The sequence below is a fragment of the Ambystoma mexicanum genome, chromosome 4p (assembly GCF_040938575.1).
Source record: "Ambystoma mexicanum isolate Mex_15411 chromosome 4p, UKY_AmexF1_1, whole genome shotgun sequence".
NCBI lineage: Eukaryota > Metazoa > Chordata > Amphibia > Caudata > Ambystomatidae > Ambystoma > Ambystoma mexicanum.
Genome location: NC_090927.1, coordinates 358,000,690 through 358,020,562, shown reverse-complemented (window position 1 = coordinate 358,020,562; position 19,873 = coordinate 358,000,690). Strand labels below are relative to the sequence as shown.

General features: G+C 45.5%; 1 protein-coding gene across 1 annotated transcript in view; it reads right to left on the bottom strand.

Annotated features, from left to right (window-relative positions):
* Positions 1-19,873, bottom strand: part of LAPTM4A (lysosomal protein transmembrane 4 alpha) — a 253,752-nt gene that overhangs the window by 27,049 nt on the left and 206,830 nt on the right. Inside the window, exon 6 of the mRNA XM_069605911.1 lies at positions 545-643. Coding sequence (XP_069462012.1) covers positions 545-643 — 99 coding nt within the window. The remainder of the gene's footprint in view (positions 1-544; positions 644-19,873) is intronic.

Genomic DNA, 19,873 nt, shown 5'->3' with positions numbered 1-19,873 from the left:
GTGGGCACAACACTTTAGGTGGCAACAGCTGTATGTGATAGTATTATGGAAGGCACTACAAGCAACGCACAGGCTGGTATGCACTTCCAGAAACGATACACGCGTCTTTATTCCAGGTACAAAGTAAAAGCATAGCTGATCGGTTAATGGCCCCAGAAGCAGCCTTCGACCTTTCATCTTCCAACCGCCTCCCTTGGAATTCCTCATCTCTCAACATTCCAAAAAAATCACCTCACAGTTTCGATGTCTGCCAGGTTCAGAAAAGGACACGAGATGAAAAATACACCCGAACACCACATGTAAAATACTCTACACACAACAGACAGCAAATTCTATCGAAGGACGAGCACAACAGAAACGATGGTAGTACCGGGGCATTTGATGGAAAAATCTGGAACATGGAAGGCCAGGAAGAAATGCATGTACAAAAGCTGAAATGAACAGCGTGGCAAATGTTTTATTTATAATAGTTCATCCAGTTTGAATATTATTGGGCATTTCATAAATATTGATTTTAAAATACATTCAAATATGAAAAGGTTACCTGAGGAGGAGTTTCAAAAGCAGGGTAAACAGCGATATCTGGCAAATGTCGGTTGTTGATGTATGTATAGCAGTTCCACACACAATTAATGAGATAGGCCTGCAAATAAATGTTTCAGATTAAGAATGTTACCTTTATATTTTTTTCAGGCTCAATCTGACAAACATCAGTACCTTAAGTTTAGTCATTAAGAGGGGGTTACACGGAATTTCAACTAGGTTTTAAGAATATACACAATGATTTAGGAGCCAACCACCTAATACATATGGGAGAATTCAGCAGAGCATTCCATTCCCCATATCTGAAACTGTACAACCTAGTGCACCAGTTTAGGAATAGGTTACTTACTTGTAGGCATAGGTTCTTCAATATTGGTGCCTTTTTATAGCTTTGGATATCTTGTATATTCCATCCCCCTCAGACTGTCATCCTCGCAGTATGTGCAAAATGATTTACTTAAGTGACGTTAAGGTGCATTAAAGCACTTTAAGAAACTGGACACCAGAAAATATAAACCATATGTACAGTGTTGGTGAGAATTCTCAAATGTGCCAATTCCCTTCACCTTATAGACCCCTAGCAAATTTGCTGGATTTTAAGGATTGATTTTTTTTTTACCTGGAGAGTATTCCCCCCACCCCACACACTCATGTATTTTGATGTGCTTTTTACTCCAGTGTTCTTGGAGTATGGAGTTTGACAACTCCATAAGCATCATCTTTTCATATGTGTCACACAGCACCCTCAGTGCAGTGACACATGGAAGCCTTTTAGGCTGTCCCAAGGTTTAAACACTTTCTCTGGGATAAACTACTGTTTCCCAGGGAATGTAAAGTTAAATTGACTTTACTAGTCTTTTTAAATTCCTAGACCCAGCACACACTATCTTCCAATAGAGTGCTGGAGGGGTTACCTTGTATCCCCCCCATGTCTAGAAACTCATGTAGTAGTCAAATGATATCCTTGCCTATCGAATTGGCTGATGGCAAAGATTTTTCCCGACCGCGAACACCGGTAGCTAAAAATCACAGGAGCCATGTTTTTCAAGATGGCGTCTGAGCCCCCTTTGTTTAAACAGGTCCCGGTCTTCTTTTTTCACCATTTCTTTTTGGAAAGGTCCTTCTAGAGTGTCTCTGCGTGCCAAACCAGGTTTGGTCCCTTTGTTCCTACGCCTTTGGTGGGCTTCAGGACTGAAGGCCGCCTCTGGTGCCCGAGTGTCTGGGGTGGATAGGAAGTGAGGGATTTGCCTGAAACTCCCTGTGCTTAGTCTCCTAGGAGTCCCAAAGGCACTCGTGTGATTGGCTGGCTGACTGTCCGGCGAGGACAGCCACCCTGCTGGGTGAGTGGCAGCTAGGCTGGAATGAACGGTGGAAAACTGTTTAAAAGGAGAGTCTCTTGGCTTGGAAGGAGAGTCAACCACTGGAACGAAAGAACCGAAGAAGAACTGGAAGAGGACGGCTGCTGCAACCCCTGGACCATTGGTTTGCATGGTGAAGACCTGCTGCAGGTCCGAATCACCAAGTTCATCTCGACAGAGAAGCCCTTCAAGGACGACTTCTCCCTTTGAGTTGGTGGGACCAATCAACTCATAAGCCACCTGAACACCATTCTCGGAGCTGGTTGCATTTTCCTCAGCGTGCTGCAGGAAACCCAATAGCCAGGGAGAAGGACACCAGTTTGTGTGCTTGACAACAGCTACCGGAATCGAAGATTTGCCAGCTTTGCGACCAGTCCCCATGCAGTGCAGGAGTCCCCTGACGTCCTCCCTCTTGACCCACGAATGAGGCTCAGGAACAGTGAGATCTGCAGCAACACAAATGTTTAGTTGCATCTTTTTCTTCAAAGTAAGGAACTGTGAAAACCCGACCGAGAGAACTTACCTCTCACTGCGAAAGTGCGTGAAACTTTGGGAACTTGCAGGCCTAGTCAGCTTGTGACCCGACATACAATCCTTTCTTCTATGAACTACTTCTGGGAACCGTGGCAAAGACTTTAAACTACCAGAACTGTTTTTCTTAGGCCATTGACTTTGGCCTATCTATTGCATTGGAACCACTCCTCTGGTGAACTCAAACTATTTGCACTGTTTAAGAGTAACTCTATTTTTTATTAACTTATGCCTTTTTGCTCCTACTTCAAATGCTCTGAATGCCATTTTGCTCCTTCTTAAAAGTAGTTTAAATGCCTCAGAACCGGATAGTGTGAAGTACTGTAGTATATTTGTGTGATACTGATTGCCTCCTTTAAGTGAATGTTTTATAACTGACTGTGCAACAAATTAATAAGTGGTTAACTAAGAAACCTTGAACACTTGTGATTATAGACCTCTGTGTAACCTCATTAGAAGCTCACATTCCCTCTTGAGATAAGCATGGCTGCTCAGCTCGCTACCAAAAACTGTGGTACAGACTTATACCAAAGGTTGGTTTTGCTTAGACCTGTAGGCCTAGTTGCGTGTAGTGGTCCCAAAGGGTACTACATACAAACTTTGCCTAACACCCTTGCTGGACTTCAGGACTTTAATTTTTATCCTTGAGAGAGCGAGACCTTTTTCCCACTCCCTCATGTATTTTTCTGTGATTTGAACTCGGTTTCTTTTAGTTTTGGAGTCTGAAACTCCATAGGCATCTTTTTACATTGTGACACACAGCACCTTCAGTGCAGTGTCAGAGAAGTCCTTTGGGTTTCTCAAAGGTTTAAATACCTTCTCTTGGATAAACTACCATTTCTAAGAGAGTAAAGTGAAATTGACTATACTTAACTTTTGTAACTTAGTACAGCACACTACCTTACATAGAGTGCTGGAGGGGTTACTTTTTGTCTACTTTCATATGAACCATTTTTATGGTACCCTTTCTACAATGAATGGCCAGTGGCAGTAGTTTACTTTTTCCTACCATTGTGCGGTTTTTCCCGCAGGCTGCAGTACTGCACCCATGGGTGCCCATTTTGTCAAAATGGCCCCGGTTTTATTTTTTGCCATTTCTTGTTGTAAAGGTACCTCTTGAGATTTACTTTGCGCGGCAAACCTGGGCTGCTCCCTTGGTTAGTTTGGTCTTTGGCGGGGTTCACTGCTGAAGCCCGCCTCTGGCTCCAGGGTGTTCCCGAAACTCCCTGTGCTCAGTCTCCTTGGTTACAGGAATGCACCCGAAGGTGATTGGCCGCCTGGCTGTCCTTGGAGGACAGCCATGCCGCTGTGTGAGTAACAGCTATGCTGCGAATGAATGGGACAAATTTGTATTAAAGGTGAGGCCTTTTGCTTGGAAGGCAGAGTCGACCACTGGATGAAGGAATCCGAAGAAGAACTTGGAAGAGAAGCTTGCTGTAACTCCTGGACCGTTGGTTTGCCCGGTGAAGCCCTGCTGCAGCTTTGAATTCTGATCGACAAGAGAAGCCCTGCAAGGACGACTTCTCCCCTTGGTTTGGTGGGACCAATCAGCCCCAAGACGAACTCGACTGGATCCCCTCCCACCCTCTTTGCTGGCTATACTTCCATTGCTGCTGCAGGAACGCGAGTGTCAGGCGACAGGAACACCAGAATCCGAGTGCATAGTGTTTAAGTTGGACCCGAGCTCCAGGAAGATCCTCCAGACTCCCTCAAAGCAGGACTAACCATGCCTGAGCCACCTCAGAGTGCTGGACCCCAGAAGCGAAGAAAGTTGCTTGCAGCTTTGCCGCTCACAGGCCATCAAGTGATTTCTTTTTCAACAAAAACTCTTAACATTGTGCAAGACTTTTTGCTTACCTTCAAGAAGTGACTCAGCTTCCCTAGACTTTGCTCAAGTAAGATTGGCTGTCCCGGATCCCTAAAGACTTTAACCTCCGACTTTGTGTTTAATATGTCCCTCCAAAAAGACATACATTCTTCACTTGTATAGCTGGGAAAGGGTGAACTTACATTGCATGGGGGGGGTTCAAAAGTGCTTACCTGTTTAACAAGTGTCTCAACCATTGTTTCCTTAACTGATCTTTTCCTTTTTGACACCAAACTCAGTATTGCTCTAAATGTACCAGTGATATATCAATGTCCACAGTGTCCTAGTTATTGAAGTCACCACAGGGTGTAGGAAGTATCTGTGTGCCATCCCAAAAGGGTATCTACTGATTTATTGAAACTGTGTGTGTATTTTGAAGAAGATTTAAGTGTTACATATTTGCTCCCTTCTAAAGAAGGCTTATTTAACGGACAGTTAAATTAATAAATAATTATTTAATCAAGAAACCTTGAGTACAAGTGTTATTTGGATACATGTCACTGTGAATCTACGTTACAACCATGCAGCTTACATTGACCCCTCTTGAAATAGGCCTGACTGCTCAGTCACTACCAACTTGTGTAACAGGCCTATACCAAAGGATGGGTTAACTATTGCCAAGAGGAGAATGTTGGTGTAGTCTCCCACAGGGTTACTACATACAATCTTGCCTAACACTGGTGGCAAGCAGTGAGGATCTATTGTAGAGTTGTTACATTGAGTATTTTGCTTTGCTTGTGTTCAACTAAACCCCCACAAGGCTAAGCTCCATCCGAACAGCAATTGTAACATGCCTCATATGGATAACTTCAAGCAGGAAGCCGTGATCATTTTAACAGTAGATCAACTGAAAGAAATGTGTAAAGTCAGGAATCTTCCTGTAAAAGGAAAGAAAAATGAATTGATTACAGGGTGTTTGAATCACCAAAGTTTGGATAGTAGACCCGTAACCCCTACTAATCCAGAAAATATGGAAAATGATAATGGAGGATGACAGTACAGAGTCTAACTCTATTGTAGTAAAGGAGTCAGATGAGGTAGAGGAGTCCCAGGATAGGAGGCACCCTTTGCCACAGCCTGCCCTCTCCTCAAACCATGTCCACTGGGACACCACAAGGTCCACACCAGAGTTCAGAATATGTGCCCTTGAAACAATGAGACTTGAATTGGTATTTAAAAAGGTTGCAAGCTCAAGCTGAAGCCAAACATCAGGACATTAAGCTCAGGGAATTGCATGCATGCTCTTGGAATAAAAGATTGTCTCTTGAAAATGCTTCCCCCATCCCAGCGTCCACTAGGTATTCCAGTCCCAAGAGGCCTCGCCTGCCTAAAGAAGCAGTGAGAATGTATGATGTGAAGCTTGATATTTTGGATTGGTTGGGTGTTTTTGAGTACAATCATGTGATTCAGGGTCTCACAGGGAATCAGCCGATTCCTTGGCTTTTGTCTAGGCTTCCCCAGATTTCAACTGATGCTGTAATGGAGGTGGGTGAACTTGAAAGACTGGAGTATGAGAATGTGAAGCCAGCCTTGAAAGCCTTGGGCCAAGTTTGAAAAACTTAGATGGTTGGGTTAAGGGTTACAGAATGAACACCTTTGAAGGAATGAGAAATCTGTTTTTGTTAGTCTATTTTTGATGCCTGCTCTCCTGAGCTGAGACAGCACTTGGCCAACTCAAATGAGATTAATCCCAAAAGGTTAGCAAAGGCTGCTGACTTGTGGGTTGCCAAAAGGGCCACTCACAAGGATTCTGGGGCCACTCATAAAAAGGATGAGGGGAAGCAGCACAAGAAAAATAGGAACTAGAATTCTAATTCCAACCACCCAAAAGAGGGCCACAAACAGAAAAAGGGCAAACACCATGGGAAACCAGGTCAGTCTAGTGAAACCTCTGGTGCTAAACCAGAGGGAGGTCAGCAGAAGCCCCCATTCCAAACAACATTTGGTAAAGGTTATGCTTGTGGGTTAACTGACCATGTGAAAGGGGATCCCAGATGCAAGGGTAAGCCTTCAGGGGTCCACACTGCCTCCTTAGCCTTCATCACCGAGGAGAAGTTCATTTGGTAAGTGGTAATTCAACTATTGTTATGCTCACCTGGTGTCCACGGGGGCGCCACACGATACTGGATGGAGGTCTAATCGCTATCCCGACCCCTCTCTGCTTGGTTATGTGCCAGACGTTGGGTAGCGTCTATAACAGGAGAATGGAGGGTTAAGATACTGGTTCTGTGATGGGTGGATTCCCACCTCCCCCAAACCTCCCTCTGGTCCAAATCCCCTCCCTTGGGGTTATTGCTCACCTTAGGATTTTGTGCGTTGAACTCTGTCCTGCGTCTCTGCAGGGGCGTGTGGTTGGTGCAGGCATTCCGTGGATCTAGTTGCTTCACTGGTCCGTGTGCCCTTATGTTGGGTCCATCTGCTGGCTGTCTTCCAGGTGAGTTATAATGCATTTTCCGTCTTTATTCTGTCTCTTTCTTTCCCTCTGTTTTCTCTGTCTTCTCAGCGTCTTGCTCCACTACGCTGTTCCCTGTCTTTGTTTTCACAGGGATGGTTGCGATCTCGGAGTTGCCGCGCCGATGGCGAAGACCACGGTGAGTTATTGATAAGGAGCCCTGCGTTGTTTATTGGTGTTAATTGCTAACCTGTGTTCTCTTCTCTTCTTTGTAAAGGTTGCAGTGATGTTCCGGAGTGAGGAGCGATCGAAGCACTGCTTGCCCAGGTAAGTGCTTTGTTAATGCTGACCTTGTTCCTTCTCCCTTGCAGGGTGCAGTGAAACCCAGAGATGGGCGAGGTAAGAAGCGCAGGGTGCTGCCAGGACTCGCTGCTCGCCCAGGTAAGAATTGCTATTAATGCTGTCCTTGTTTCTTTGCCTTTGCAGGTTGCGCGCGAACTCCAGATGTGGGTGAGGTAAGCTAAGCGCAGGATGGATTCAAGGCTGATTACTTCACAGGTAAGTGTTCTTGCTCGCTAATGCTGTTCTTGTTCTTCCAGGTAATTAATGGAATCCGAATCTAGGGCTTCAGGATCGGGCCACCGGAGAAGCAGATAAGCAGGAGCTGGACATGGTGAGCGTTACGCTGCAGGAGTGCAGAATAACGCGAAGCATATTTTGCTGTTTGGGTGTGGTTTAAATAGCCTAGGTAAAGTAGTTCCAGGCCCAGCCATACCCAAAACACTAGACCGCATGGCTTGGTTCTAAAGAACTGAGCTGTGTAATAGGCCTCCGTGTTGGATTAAGGTCCAAAACTGGTATTGCTTTAGTCCTGATAATTAGCCTGGCACCAAACGCGCCAGGACTGACTCCATGTATGTTTCTGATGGAGTTTTAAGGCCCTTGGGGCCGGTGTGAAGGGCTTTAACCGCACTGATGCCAGAGGGCTGTTATACCCGAGGGGATGAGGGGCATGGATCGTGACACTATTGGCTGAAGCCCCCATTAGAATCTCAGCCATTGTTTCTTTAGTATCCCTGGGTCTGTGGGAACAGCAGAGTATAGATGTGTATAGCTATTCCAGATAATACCAAAGAATATTACAAGGACAGTATTTGTGAATGGACAGGAGACCTCTGCCATTAGAGAGACTGTGGCCAGCATTACAGTAGTAGATGAAAGCATTTTCAAGGCCGAAGATGTTGCTAAGGCACCCAAAAGGTCCTAATAAACTTGCTGGAGGCCCAATTCAGATAGCTCCCATACTGCCAGCTCTCATCCAGTACAATAATGGGACTAAGAATACCTGTGAGAGCCCTGCTGGATAATGACTTAAAGACTCTTGGAGTTGCATTAAGCACCCCCAGGCCTCCCAGAAAAAGGAAGCAGGAGCAGACTAGATTGGCCAGAGAGGCCTTAGATGACTCAATGGGAAGTTACAGAACACCCCTTTTTTAGTTTATTACAAACTTTTAAAAATAGACATTCCTTTACATAAGAAAAATTTCATCAATTTCTCAAAATGCACAATCAGGAGTCTACATCAATTGTAGAATAACTATCTACATCTCAGTTCTCACCACATCAGTTCTGTGAATTCTAAGACTTGTTCTTTTCATCCATCCAATTATATTCATGTTGACATGACAAGGCACATAATTAAACTTTAGCCTCATACTACTATTTGTGTACTTCTCTAAATGTCACATTGTGTATATATTTTCACAAATGCATTCTATCCTATTCCATTCCATCTTCTTTCAAGACCATTTTTTCATTCCTTTCTTTCCTTCATACAAATTCACCCCCGCAATCTCTCAAATTTTCTGGAAAAAACTGACAGGGCGAATGTCATCTTATTATTTTCTTCATCATGCATTCTTGCCCACCATTCCTCTGCCGTTCGTGTAGGATATTTGGCAATTTCCGACCCCATATATCTCGTTCTTTCTTTCGTATTAGGGCAGAAAAGCACCAGATATTTCAAGGATTCTTCTGGCACTGCAGAATCTGCATGCTTGATCTTTTTCTTGATTTCCATTCCTTGTAGCTTCGTTTTCTTTAGTTTCAAATACATTTAATCTGAACTTTATGAATATGCTGTGCGCCTTTTACATGTGAATCGAGTCATGTACTTCGGCAATACATTTAGTTTTTTTTTACCTCAGCCGGGGGGTGGGGGGGATCTTCATACATTTATGCTGCATTCTTATGTCCGGTGTCTTGATCCAATCTTGTTCAAACAATTTCTTCTTTACAGCATTAGGATTTTGCATTAGCATTTCACTATCTGTGTTCAATTGTATTAAAATATCTTCGCATTTTTGTTTCCATTTGCTTAAAAGGGTAGGAGTCCCGATTCTGTTGGCGCATTTAAGATCCTAAATTGTGGCAAGCTGACCACCCCCTCGACCCCCCAATCACCTTTCTGTACAAGGCTAGTGTATTCCGTGTCACAATTGCATTCATGGAGGTTGCACTCACCTCAGACCTCATACATGCTGTAGGAAAGCCTTTAGGCAGTTGGAGAATCCTCCTCCAGATAATATGTTCACATTGAGGCCAAAGCTTATGGGAGCATCCAAATAGCGCTCTCGCTTCGTAGGCGAGTACTGGTATGATTTTATTTCTATAGAAGCGTACAACTGGCTTTAATGAATACTTTCCGTATTTTTTATGCATGCTGGCGGCCTGGGAAGTTAGTTGTTTGCATTTAAACGCAATTTTTCTTGACATTGGTTTGTCATCAATACTTGCATTCATTTTAATTCCTAGATATTGGGCCTCTGTCACAACTGTCAAAGCATCTTCACCCCCCCAAACTTCCATTGAAAGTTTTTTCCCCCATTTTTTCTCTTGTTTGATCCTTGTGGATTCTTCAATATTAGAATCTCAGTTTTTTGCATATTGATCTCTAGACCATTGGAGTCTATATATTCTTTGAACGCTGTGATCTTTCTCTGCAGCCCGATGGGTGTCATATCTAAAAGGATGATGTTGTTCGCATATATCATCCAATTGATGTAGTTCCCATTAATCTTTGGATGAAAGGAGCACTTCTTCCAAGACTGGACCGACATCGGATATAGATTAAAGAGAGAGTGGCTCCTAATGGGCAACCCTGCTTCATCCCTCGAGTAGTTTTTATAGGCAATGTTACAGAACCGTTTTTGTCCAGGCAAATTTGTACTGACGGATTGGAATACAGCTCTCTTATGGCAGTAATTAGGCTTCGAGGACAACCTTTTTGAATAATTTTTGCCCATAGCATCTCACCATCAAAGGCGTGAGCCAAGTCTATGAAGGCGATATATAATCGATGTCTTCTTTCTAATCGCCTCCATTTTCAATACATTAAAAATGAACAGATTAAGACTACAGCTCACACCGTTGATCAAGCCTGTTTGCAGCAAATCAGCCACACCAGCCTGTTAGATACATGATGTCAATTGATTTAACAGCTGGGTGGCAAATATTTTTCCCACTACATCCATAGGGCGATAATTCTTGGGCTCGAGTCTTGCACCCTCTTTTAAAGATTGGCACAATTATTGCGCATTTCCAGGAGCTTGGTATTCTGCCTTCTTTTATGATAATTTTGAAAAGCTTATAGCAGTAATCCGCCCATTCCTGAGGGTTCTTTAAGATGTAATTTTTTAGCCCATCGGGCCCTGGTGCCCGAGATGCACTTAGTTTCTTGATGTTATGTAGGTCATCTCTCGAGATTGCAAAATCCCACATCACTTCACCTACCTCCACCTGCTTTGAGTCTCTCTTCTGTTTCTGGAAGAGTTCTGTATAGTGTTGGATCCACCTTTCTTCTCTCACCATATTACCTTGGCTCGCATTTTGCAATCTTTCCATTTCATTAATAATGGCCCAGAAGTCCAATTTATTTCTTTGTCCTAGGGAACAGCATTTTTTCTGCATCATTTTTTTCCATGTCAAATATATGCCACGACAACCAGTTTTTATATTGCATTTTTATTTTCCTTTTTTTAATTTTCCTTCCGTTGATTAATCATGTACATTTTCTCAATATTTCTCAAGTTCTTCCGTAATTCTCTTTTTTTACTAGCTACTTCTGGATCATAAACGTGCTTTCTGATAATTGGTTTTTTACTTTCAGAATATCTGTAGGAAATCATATTCTATGCTGTTCTCCATTTGCTCCATCTCCTTTGCTCTTAAGGCCTTTGGAAGGCGATTCCCTCCAGATTCCACTTCTAGGTTGTGTTTCCAGTTTAGCAGTCGTTTAGTTGTTTCATTTTCAAAGAGTATTTTCACAAAATTATGGTCACTCTGTTGCATTTTAATTATCTTTAACCCCTTAACGTTAGTAGTCATATTTTTCGAAGTCACAAAGTAATCCAAGATTGATCTTTGGTTCTTCTCCCTTTCCCATGTATATCACCCTGCATGTTTCCGTTTAATATATTCTTCTGGCATCCAGTTCTTCCAGCCACGTTTTTCTTAAGATTTTTTTTTACTCTCGTTTGTGAGTAGATTCCATTGATATTTGTCCATGTTGAAATGCCCACACAAAATGATGTGTGCATTCGGCTCAATAAGTACAATACTGTCAATCAAGTCACATACCTGGTCGATAAAGGCCATCTTTCCTGTGGCCTGATGGTGCCAATATACATTTATTATGTGCATTTTCAGGTTGGCCTTATGGATGTCAAATTTGGACTCGACAGCAGTCAGTTAAATATAAGGAGAGAGATTACTGTCATTTAATATTCTAAAACCACTTTTTAATTTTGTCATGGTAATTAAGCCCGACGTCCTTTCGTTTGTATAATTGCAGGATTGAAAACAAGCTCATAAACCTCCACATTTGAGGGTTTTGCTAGCCAAGTCTCCTGTAGACATATGATGTCCAAGGGCTCTAGCAGCTTACGTGATTTCTGAATCAGATGTATAAAGCCGCGAGTGTTCCATGAGCCCATTTGTTTACTTTGTTCTGGTTTCTCTTCCGAAAGCTGCCCTTTTTGACATTTAGTGCTTCCGACAGCCAGCTCCAGTTTGCTTCCATTCTATTCATGCTTTTGAATTCTTTGTTACTTCTGCATGCTTCTTTAGGGTAAGTGTTACTCTGAAAAGTGATTTTGATCAACTTTGATGAAAAGGACTCCGCCAAGGAGGAAAACGCAGAGATCCAGATTGAAAAACCAACAATCTTGGACATCCTTGTTATATTGTTCTCTGTTGACTCTCCTCGTCTTTTCACATCCTCTAACAGAAGCATACACTGGGCCTCTTTTCTGTCATTTTTCTTTTCTCAGGCTTTTTTTGTAGGAATACCATTTATTTCAATCTCCTTAACGTTAAATCCCAGGTCCCACAAATCATGGGCATTGGCCAATATAAGATAAACTATTCTCGAATATATGTGTATCAACACTGTAAGACCAATATAGAAATAAATTCCACTGTCTTTATGTCATTTTTTATCACTTATTAATTTACATTGTGCTGGTAGCTCGCAAGTTTTGGGGCGCAGAGACATGAACACAATTGGACAAACAAGGACAGATAGCATGATACAGTTGACAGGGTCAGAAAAAGATAGTTGCTGAGGGACTTACCAATTTGCGAAAACGCATATATTTTCCTTCCATTCTTATATGTGCAGGGAGTTTGTTCCATAGGCCAGCGACTATGATGGGGAAGGATTTTCCAGCACCATTTTTGCGCTTGTGTGCGGCCACTGTGATCATGCCTTGATCCGCAGATCTTAACTTTCTGTTCGGCACATATAGGAATCATTTAGCTTTTAGATAGGCTGGAGCCTTTCCGTAGATGCATCTATGCAAGTTTACCATGTCTTCATTTTTTAAACCAGGGTACCACCTTTCAGATTCACTAATGTGCTGGGTTCTGGTTTTTTGTTTAATGATCCTAACAACCTGATAGCTGTAGAGGCATGGTTTATTTGATCCTAGTATGAGTGCATTGCCATAATCAAGGCGCGATAAAATAGTGGCCCTTGCAACGTTAGCACAGTAATCTTCTGAATATATATGGCCTGATGGCTTTTAGCAGTCTGAGATGGTATGCACACTTTTTTATACATTGAGTTTGTGCTTCAATCCCGAGGGAGGTTTCAAGCATCATTCCGAGAGTTTTGACCTTGCTCAGGACTTGTATCTGTGTGTCTTATCATAAATGAACTGTATGTTGTAGGTTCAGAAATGCAGCTTGCTGTCAATAGTATCTCGCGCTTGGCGATCCCCAAAAAAATTTAATGTTAATACTGGTTTGTAAGTTTGATGGAAGAAGGGTTAGTTGTCAAGCAAAAGTTTGTTTACCCGTTGTGTGACTGCTACACAACAAAGAATAGTGATTCTGGCTGCGTAGTAATAGAAGCAACTCCAATTTGTTCACAATGATTTTATTTTTCTTATGTTCAAAAAGTTATTTAACTCTCAACAGGTGTTTCACCATTCATTAATTCATAAAGGGCTCATCAGAAGAGATTATTTGGTGAAAGTGGTTAACAACTCGCTCATTGAAAACGTTGATCCTGACAAATTATATTCAGATTTTCATACTTGTTTTGGTCAGATAGTACACTCTTGATGGAGATAATAATTCGATCAATTTTTGGCTGTAATTTGCTGGTTGTACAGTATTGAGATCAAAGGTTCTTTTGAAACAAATAGTATTGAGCTCTTGGTCCGCCTGGATTTCTTCTTGATGCTTCCTGTAGGAGACAGGTTTATTCCAACCAATTGTTCACAACTGTATGTTGTAGGTAACTTCATTCTAGCCGAGTGCAAAACAAAAACCATAAGCTCAGTTTTTTTGTTATTAAGGCACATCCAAATCGTGTCCATCCATTGTTCCATCGTGCTGTAGACCATGGTTAGCTGCTCACTGTCTTTCTGAAAATCCTCATTTAGTTAATTCACCAGCTGAGTGTCGTCAGCGTAATTGGTGAAAAAAAGTATTTATATGTTCAAGGACTAGACAGCGGTATCTCAGTTACAGATTGAATAAAAGTGGTGACATGCTGGCCCCCTGTGGTACAACGCAAAACATTTAATTTTCCAAGGAGAACTTATCCCCCCAGTGGACTCTGGACATCTTGTTTGCGAAATGACATCCAGCCGATCGCTTCTTCTGAGCAATTCGCAGTTTTCTCTAGCTCTGTTTTGAGTAGGTTATGATCGAGCAGATCAAATGCTGCGCTCAGATCAAGAAAAATAAGAAGGCCGGCTTTCCCCTTGTCCATAATGCTAAGCATTTTGGTCTGCAAGTCCAACATATCTGTCTCTGATATGGGCGGGACGGTGGAGATGGATTTCAATGCTGGCAAGTGGTTGAGTAGTTGTAGAAGATTATATCTATTCAGAGTCAAGCTATCTTCCCTTGGTATATTTCGTTTCAGTAACAGACAAAAGTATTCTCCCTTTTTGGCTCCTTTGCTTGGTTCTTTTCTACTGTTGGCCCTCTATGACGTTTATCTTTTCTCCACGGCTCTGTTAGGCAAAGTTTGTATGCAGTACCCTTTGGGACCACTACACACAACTAGGACTACAGGTGTAAGTAAAACCAACCTTTGGTATAACTCTGTACTACACAGTTTTGGCAGCGGAGCAGCCAGGCTTATCTCAAGAGGGGAATGTGAGCAGTAATGATGTTACACAGAGGTCTACAATCACAAGTGTTCAAGTACGGCATGCATTACTCACCGTTATAGCATTTCTGATGATTGTATCTGCTTAGAGTCACATGCTGTGCATATGGTCCGACATCCAGTGGTAACCGCAGAGCATTACATCTAGTCTTTCGGGGACCGAAAGGGGACGTCGCCATAGGTGGGTCTGTAACACTATCCCTAACGTGACGTGTAGTGTAGCCAAAATCCCTCATGTGTCGAGGTCCCTCCGATTGTATCTTATCTGCCACGAGGGAGCCCCAGGCTATTGTGAGGGAGTATATAAAAAGAGAGAAAGTAGTAAAACGTCTATGTTCCTTCCACTCTGTAGAGGAGGCCCCAAATACAGCCTGCACTCGCCCATGTTAAAGTATCAGGAACATTCACACCGAGATATGCGCCGTATGATGAGCAAATAAACCAACAGAGAGCCGCAGTAGGGCTCTGCTCAGTGCCCATCAGGAGAACAACATCTGTTGAAGCACTGATACCTAGACAACCATGGACAGTAAGGTATCCATTGAGAAAACCCTACCAGCAAGTAAGACGAAATGAAGCTAGCCTAAATACTGTCCGGGAAGAAACCACAAAGGCCTTAATTGAAGACGAATGGTGACGTCACGAAGGCTCGGACAGACTTGCAGATAGAAAATAAGACGACCCAAAGATGACACAAGAGGTGAAATGTCATGAATAAGGATATCATGAACCTAGAAGAAGAAGAAACAATATTGAAATATAAAGAAACTTAAGCTGTAAAGCAGGATGAAGTCATTCAAACCAGCTAACATCTGTACATATGCTTGAAACCGCAAGAAAGCTAAGAAAACAGTGCGGCTTGCTAGGCTTAGTAGAAGAGAGACCGCGGCAAGCTCCACCTATACATATCTACCTCAACGAAGCACATTTTACAAGTGCGAGTCCACTTTACACAAAAGCAGAATTAACTCTTGTTCAATCCGAGCGTGGGAGAGCGGTCACCGGCAGCCTGAGGGATCTGTAGGCTAAGGGAAGCCTGCCTGGCCCTTGCGGGCCTCCGCGAGTCCATTGTGTTTGAAATTGTGCTATTTTTTTTTTCTCTCGCATTCGCGCTCTGAGCGCATTGTGTGGCTGCTTACCCCCTCCCACTTCCTGGTCCTCCTCTCCCTTCCCCGCCTCCCTGCCTGCCCACACCCCCTCCCCTTCCCCTCCTCCCTCTGCCTATTTCCATCCCCTTCCTGGGCAGCCCCCTGCCCGGAAGCCCCCTCAGCTAAGGGCCCCTTAGGCAAAGGGCGGCTCCTACGGTTCTGCTCCCTGTGTGTCTGCAGGTGTCCGCAGGGGACGCCAGGTGCCTGTACTTCTATCTCCACCTTCTCCCAGCCCACCCCTTCTTTCCTGGTCACTTCGTTCGCATGGTGTCTTCACCTCACTGTGTCCCTCAGTTGTGGTAAACCAGGGTTTTTTCCCCCCCCTCGCAGGATTCTTAAACTTAGGTGGCCTCTGTACCTAATACGCACTCATTGTTCTGAATTGTGGTAAACTTGGGTTTGCCGCTCACTTCCTGCCTGCATGCTCTCGTTTCGTCTGTCTCCCCCCCCCCCCACTCCCTCCTACTCCATGGTGCTCTCTATCTCGCCTATCTTCTCTAACTGCTTCTCTATTGACTATCCTGCTCTCCTCACTAAATCTGGTAGGAAGAAGTTTAAAAAGGCCATCCTGGTCTCCAACCCAGGCCTCCCTATCGCTGACACCTACACTAGTGCCTGCTCCAAGGAAACTCTTACTGACATCCACTTTTTCGTGCCTTCGCCTGACCTATGGACCCTCCATATGGTCTCTGTGCTCTCTCCTCTTCTCCCATTAATGGTGGCACCCGTTGGGATGTCCTCTTGGCCTCCTTCCACTCCTCTAAGGCCATCATTAATGTCTACACTAATGGGACCGTCTTGGTCCAAGGTCCTCAGGCTAACCTTCACCTCTTTGATAGACGCTTCCCACGCCTCATCAACTTCCTTTCCTCTCCTGCTGTCCCCCCTCCTCTGTCCTCGGCTACCTTGCCTCTACCCTCCCTCCCTGCCCCCTCTCGTGCTCCTTCACCTCCCTCTTCTACTCCTCCGCAGGGCATACCTCTGATCTGTACCCCTCCCCGGAAGTCCTTCAAGGATGGCAAGCTTCTCCACATTGCCACTCTTAGCTGTCGCTCTGCCATCAAGCATTCTTCTGATATCTGTCACATGCTTGAGGAACTGGACCTTGACATCCTCGGTCTCACTGAGACATGGTTCACGGCCAGCTCCGTCACCAGCTTTGACACTCCTACCTGACGGTTACAAGATCCTCTCCGTGCCCAGACCCAACCGTGCAGGGGGTGGGGGGTGTAGCCCTCATCTTCCCTGAGTGGATTCCTGCCACTGTCACTCCTACGCAGACCTACTCCTCTTTTGAATGCCTTGTCTGCCGTCTCTCTCTCTTTCCTAGCCATTCCCTTACCGTGGCTACTATCTATCGGCCACCTGATCAAATCTCCTCCTTCCTCTCTGAGCGGGCTGACCTCTCCTCCTCACTCCTGTCCTCAACCACTCAACTCCTCTTTCTTGGTGACGTCAACATCCACTTGGATGCCTCCTGTCCCCCCCACGGGACTCTTTCGTGATCTCTGCGACTCTCTCTCACTCTCTATTCTCCCTTCTGGACCTACTAATTCCGCAGGGCACACTCTTGATGCTCTGATCTCTTCCGACCTTCCCCTCTCCGTCCCTCTCTCCACTCCTCTCTCCTGGAGTGATCACTTTCTCCTATCCTCCCACCTCACCCTCCCTACCCCACAGGCAAAGCCACCCTCATCACTGCCAGCCACCCATGAAGCGCGTGTCAGTTGAGGCTTTCGCTGCCACCTTCTCGCCCCCACCTCCCCTTTCGGCTGACTCCCACCCTGACACAGCCCTCTCCATGCTCCACTCTGCTATATCTGATACTCTTGATATCCTTGCCCCCGTCATGAGAATCCGCCTGAAGCCCAAAGCCAAATGTAACTCCTGGTATGACTCGGATCTCGTCACCCTTAAACGCAAGTGCAGGGTGGCAGAGAGGAAATGGCGTGCCTCATGTTCATCGTCTGACAGACTGGCCTGCCGCCTGCTCCAAAGGCAATACCGTCTCTCTGATCTCATCAAGAAGAGAGCCCTTATCCAAGCCCGCATCTCTGCGGCATCTAACAACTCGGCCGAACTCTTTAAAATCTGCAAGGAGCTTGCCAACCCTGCTGCTGTCTCTACCTCTCCTGTCCCCTCCCAGGCCCTCTGCACGGCACTGGCCTCTCACTTCATCTCTAAAACTCAGGACATCCTGTCCTCACTCTCCTCCTTTCACCTCCCTCCCTCCCTCTCTTCCCAGCTCTTCCTCTGGCCCTTCTGCAGCCACCCCTCCTCCCTCCTTCTCTGCCTTTCCCCTTTTTTCTGCTGACGAGGTTTCCAGACAAGTCCGATCTATGAAAGTCTCGTCTAAACAGGCTCACCCCTGTTCCTCCAAAACTATCAAGGACCACATTGATTCCCTGGCTCCGGCCCTGGCTGATTTTTGCAACCACTCCTTCGCCTCTGGAGTCTTCCCTTCCCCCTTAAGCACTCCCTTGTGCACCCTCTTCTTAAGAAACCCTCTTCTGACCCCTCCTGCCCGGCTAACTATCGCCCAATTTCCATCACTCCCTTCCTGGGCAAGCTCCTGGAGAAACTGGCCATCTCCCAGCTTAACCTCCATGCTGAATCTGTTGGAAGTCTTCATGACCATCAATCTGGCTTCAGAACTGCCAGAAGCACGGAAACTGCTCTCCTGAACATCCGTGAGGACCTGCTCTTAAATCTCGACTCCAACACTCCGTGTGTTCTCATCCTGCTCGATCTCTCTTCTGCCTTTGACACCGTCAACCATGCCATCCTGCTCAACCGTCTCCGTGATAACCTGGGTATCACTGGTCAGGCTCTGGCGTGGCTGACCTTTCCTCTCCAATCGACCCTCCCAGGTCCAACTGGGGTCCTTCCTCTCTCACATCTTTTTCTCCACCTGTGGTGTCCCCCATGGATCAAATCTCTCCCCCTGGCTGTTCAACCAGTATCTGGCACTCCTTGCCCACGGCATCGCCGATCTCTGCCCCAACTTTCAGTGCTATGACGACGATACCCAGCTCATTTTCAGGCTACCCTCGGCCTCCTCCTCGCCTCATCTCTGACTGTCTGTCTGCTATCCAGGAATGGTGTGCGCCAATGACCTCTGCCTTAATGCCAGTAAGACTGAGATTCTACTCATCGGCACACCCACCCCCTCCTTCCCTGCAGCTCTCTGGCCGGCCTCTCTTGGCCCTCTTCCCGCTCCTACCTGCAAGGCAAAAAACCTTGGAGTTATCTTCGACTCCACACTCTCCTTCTCTCCTCATATCTGACGTCTCTAAGAAGTCACACTACCAGCTGCTCCTCCTCAGAGGTATTCTTCCCTTCCTCTCCTTCCCCCAGAAGCTCACTGTCTCCCGAGCCCTGGTTCTCTCTAAGCTGGACTACTGTAACAGCCTCTATCTTAATCTGCCTGCCTCCACTCTCCGCCCTCTGCAACTCATCCAGACAGAACTGCGAGACTTGTCCTTGGCCTCAAGCCCAGGGACTGTATCTCTCCAGGACTGAAATCTCTACACTGGCTCCCAGTGGCTGCGAGGATAAAGTTCAAAACCCTCTGCATTGTCCACAAGGCCTTCTGGGGCCTGGGGCCTAACTACCTTCAACTCTCTCTTCCTAAATATTTTCCTTCCCGAGCCCTTCGCTCATTCGTCTCCAACTCCCTCAGGCTCAGCCGCTTCTCGAAGCAACGAGCTGGGGGTAGATCTCTCTCCGCGGCAGGGGCCTCCCTCTGGAACAGCCTTCCTGCCTCCCTGAAACTTGAGAAGAACCATCTCCGGTTCCGGAAGCACCTCAAAACCTTCCTCTTTGCTTCTGCTTTCTCTCTCCCTCTCCCCTGCTAATTCTTCGCTGGAACTGCACTGAATCTGCAACTGGGCCACTCTCACCGACCCCGGTCCTGGGCCCAGCCACTCTCCACTTGCACTGCCTCCCTGGCAACCCCTGCACTGCGGGACTGTCTCTGTATCCCTACAGCCCCCCCTTCCCAGCACTTGTCTGCACTTACCTTGCACTTGCCACCAGCTGGCCCCCTTACTTATTTTATTCTACTTACCTTGTACTGCACCTCCCCCCCCTTCCCCTTGCACTTTCTCACTTCCCCCTACCCCTGCACTTGCGCGATCTGAATGACACCTGGCCTAGTAGGATTGTTGTCTGTCTTCCCCTTGTTCCCCCCTTCCTGCCTCATCGCGCCTTGAAACACTTGTGTATAGGCGCGTTACAAATGCCATATCATATCATAACTCAGGTTACTAGAGGTCAAACAGGACAGGATTCGTATTCCAGCTAAAACGAGAATAGATGGCTGAATCAAAACTCAGCAGAGGCAAC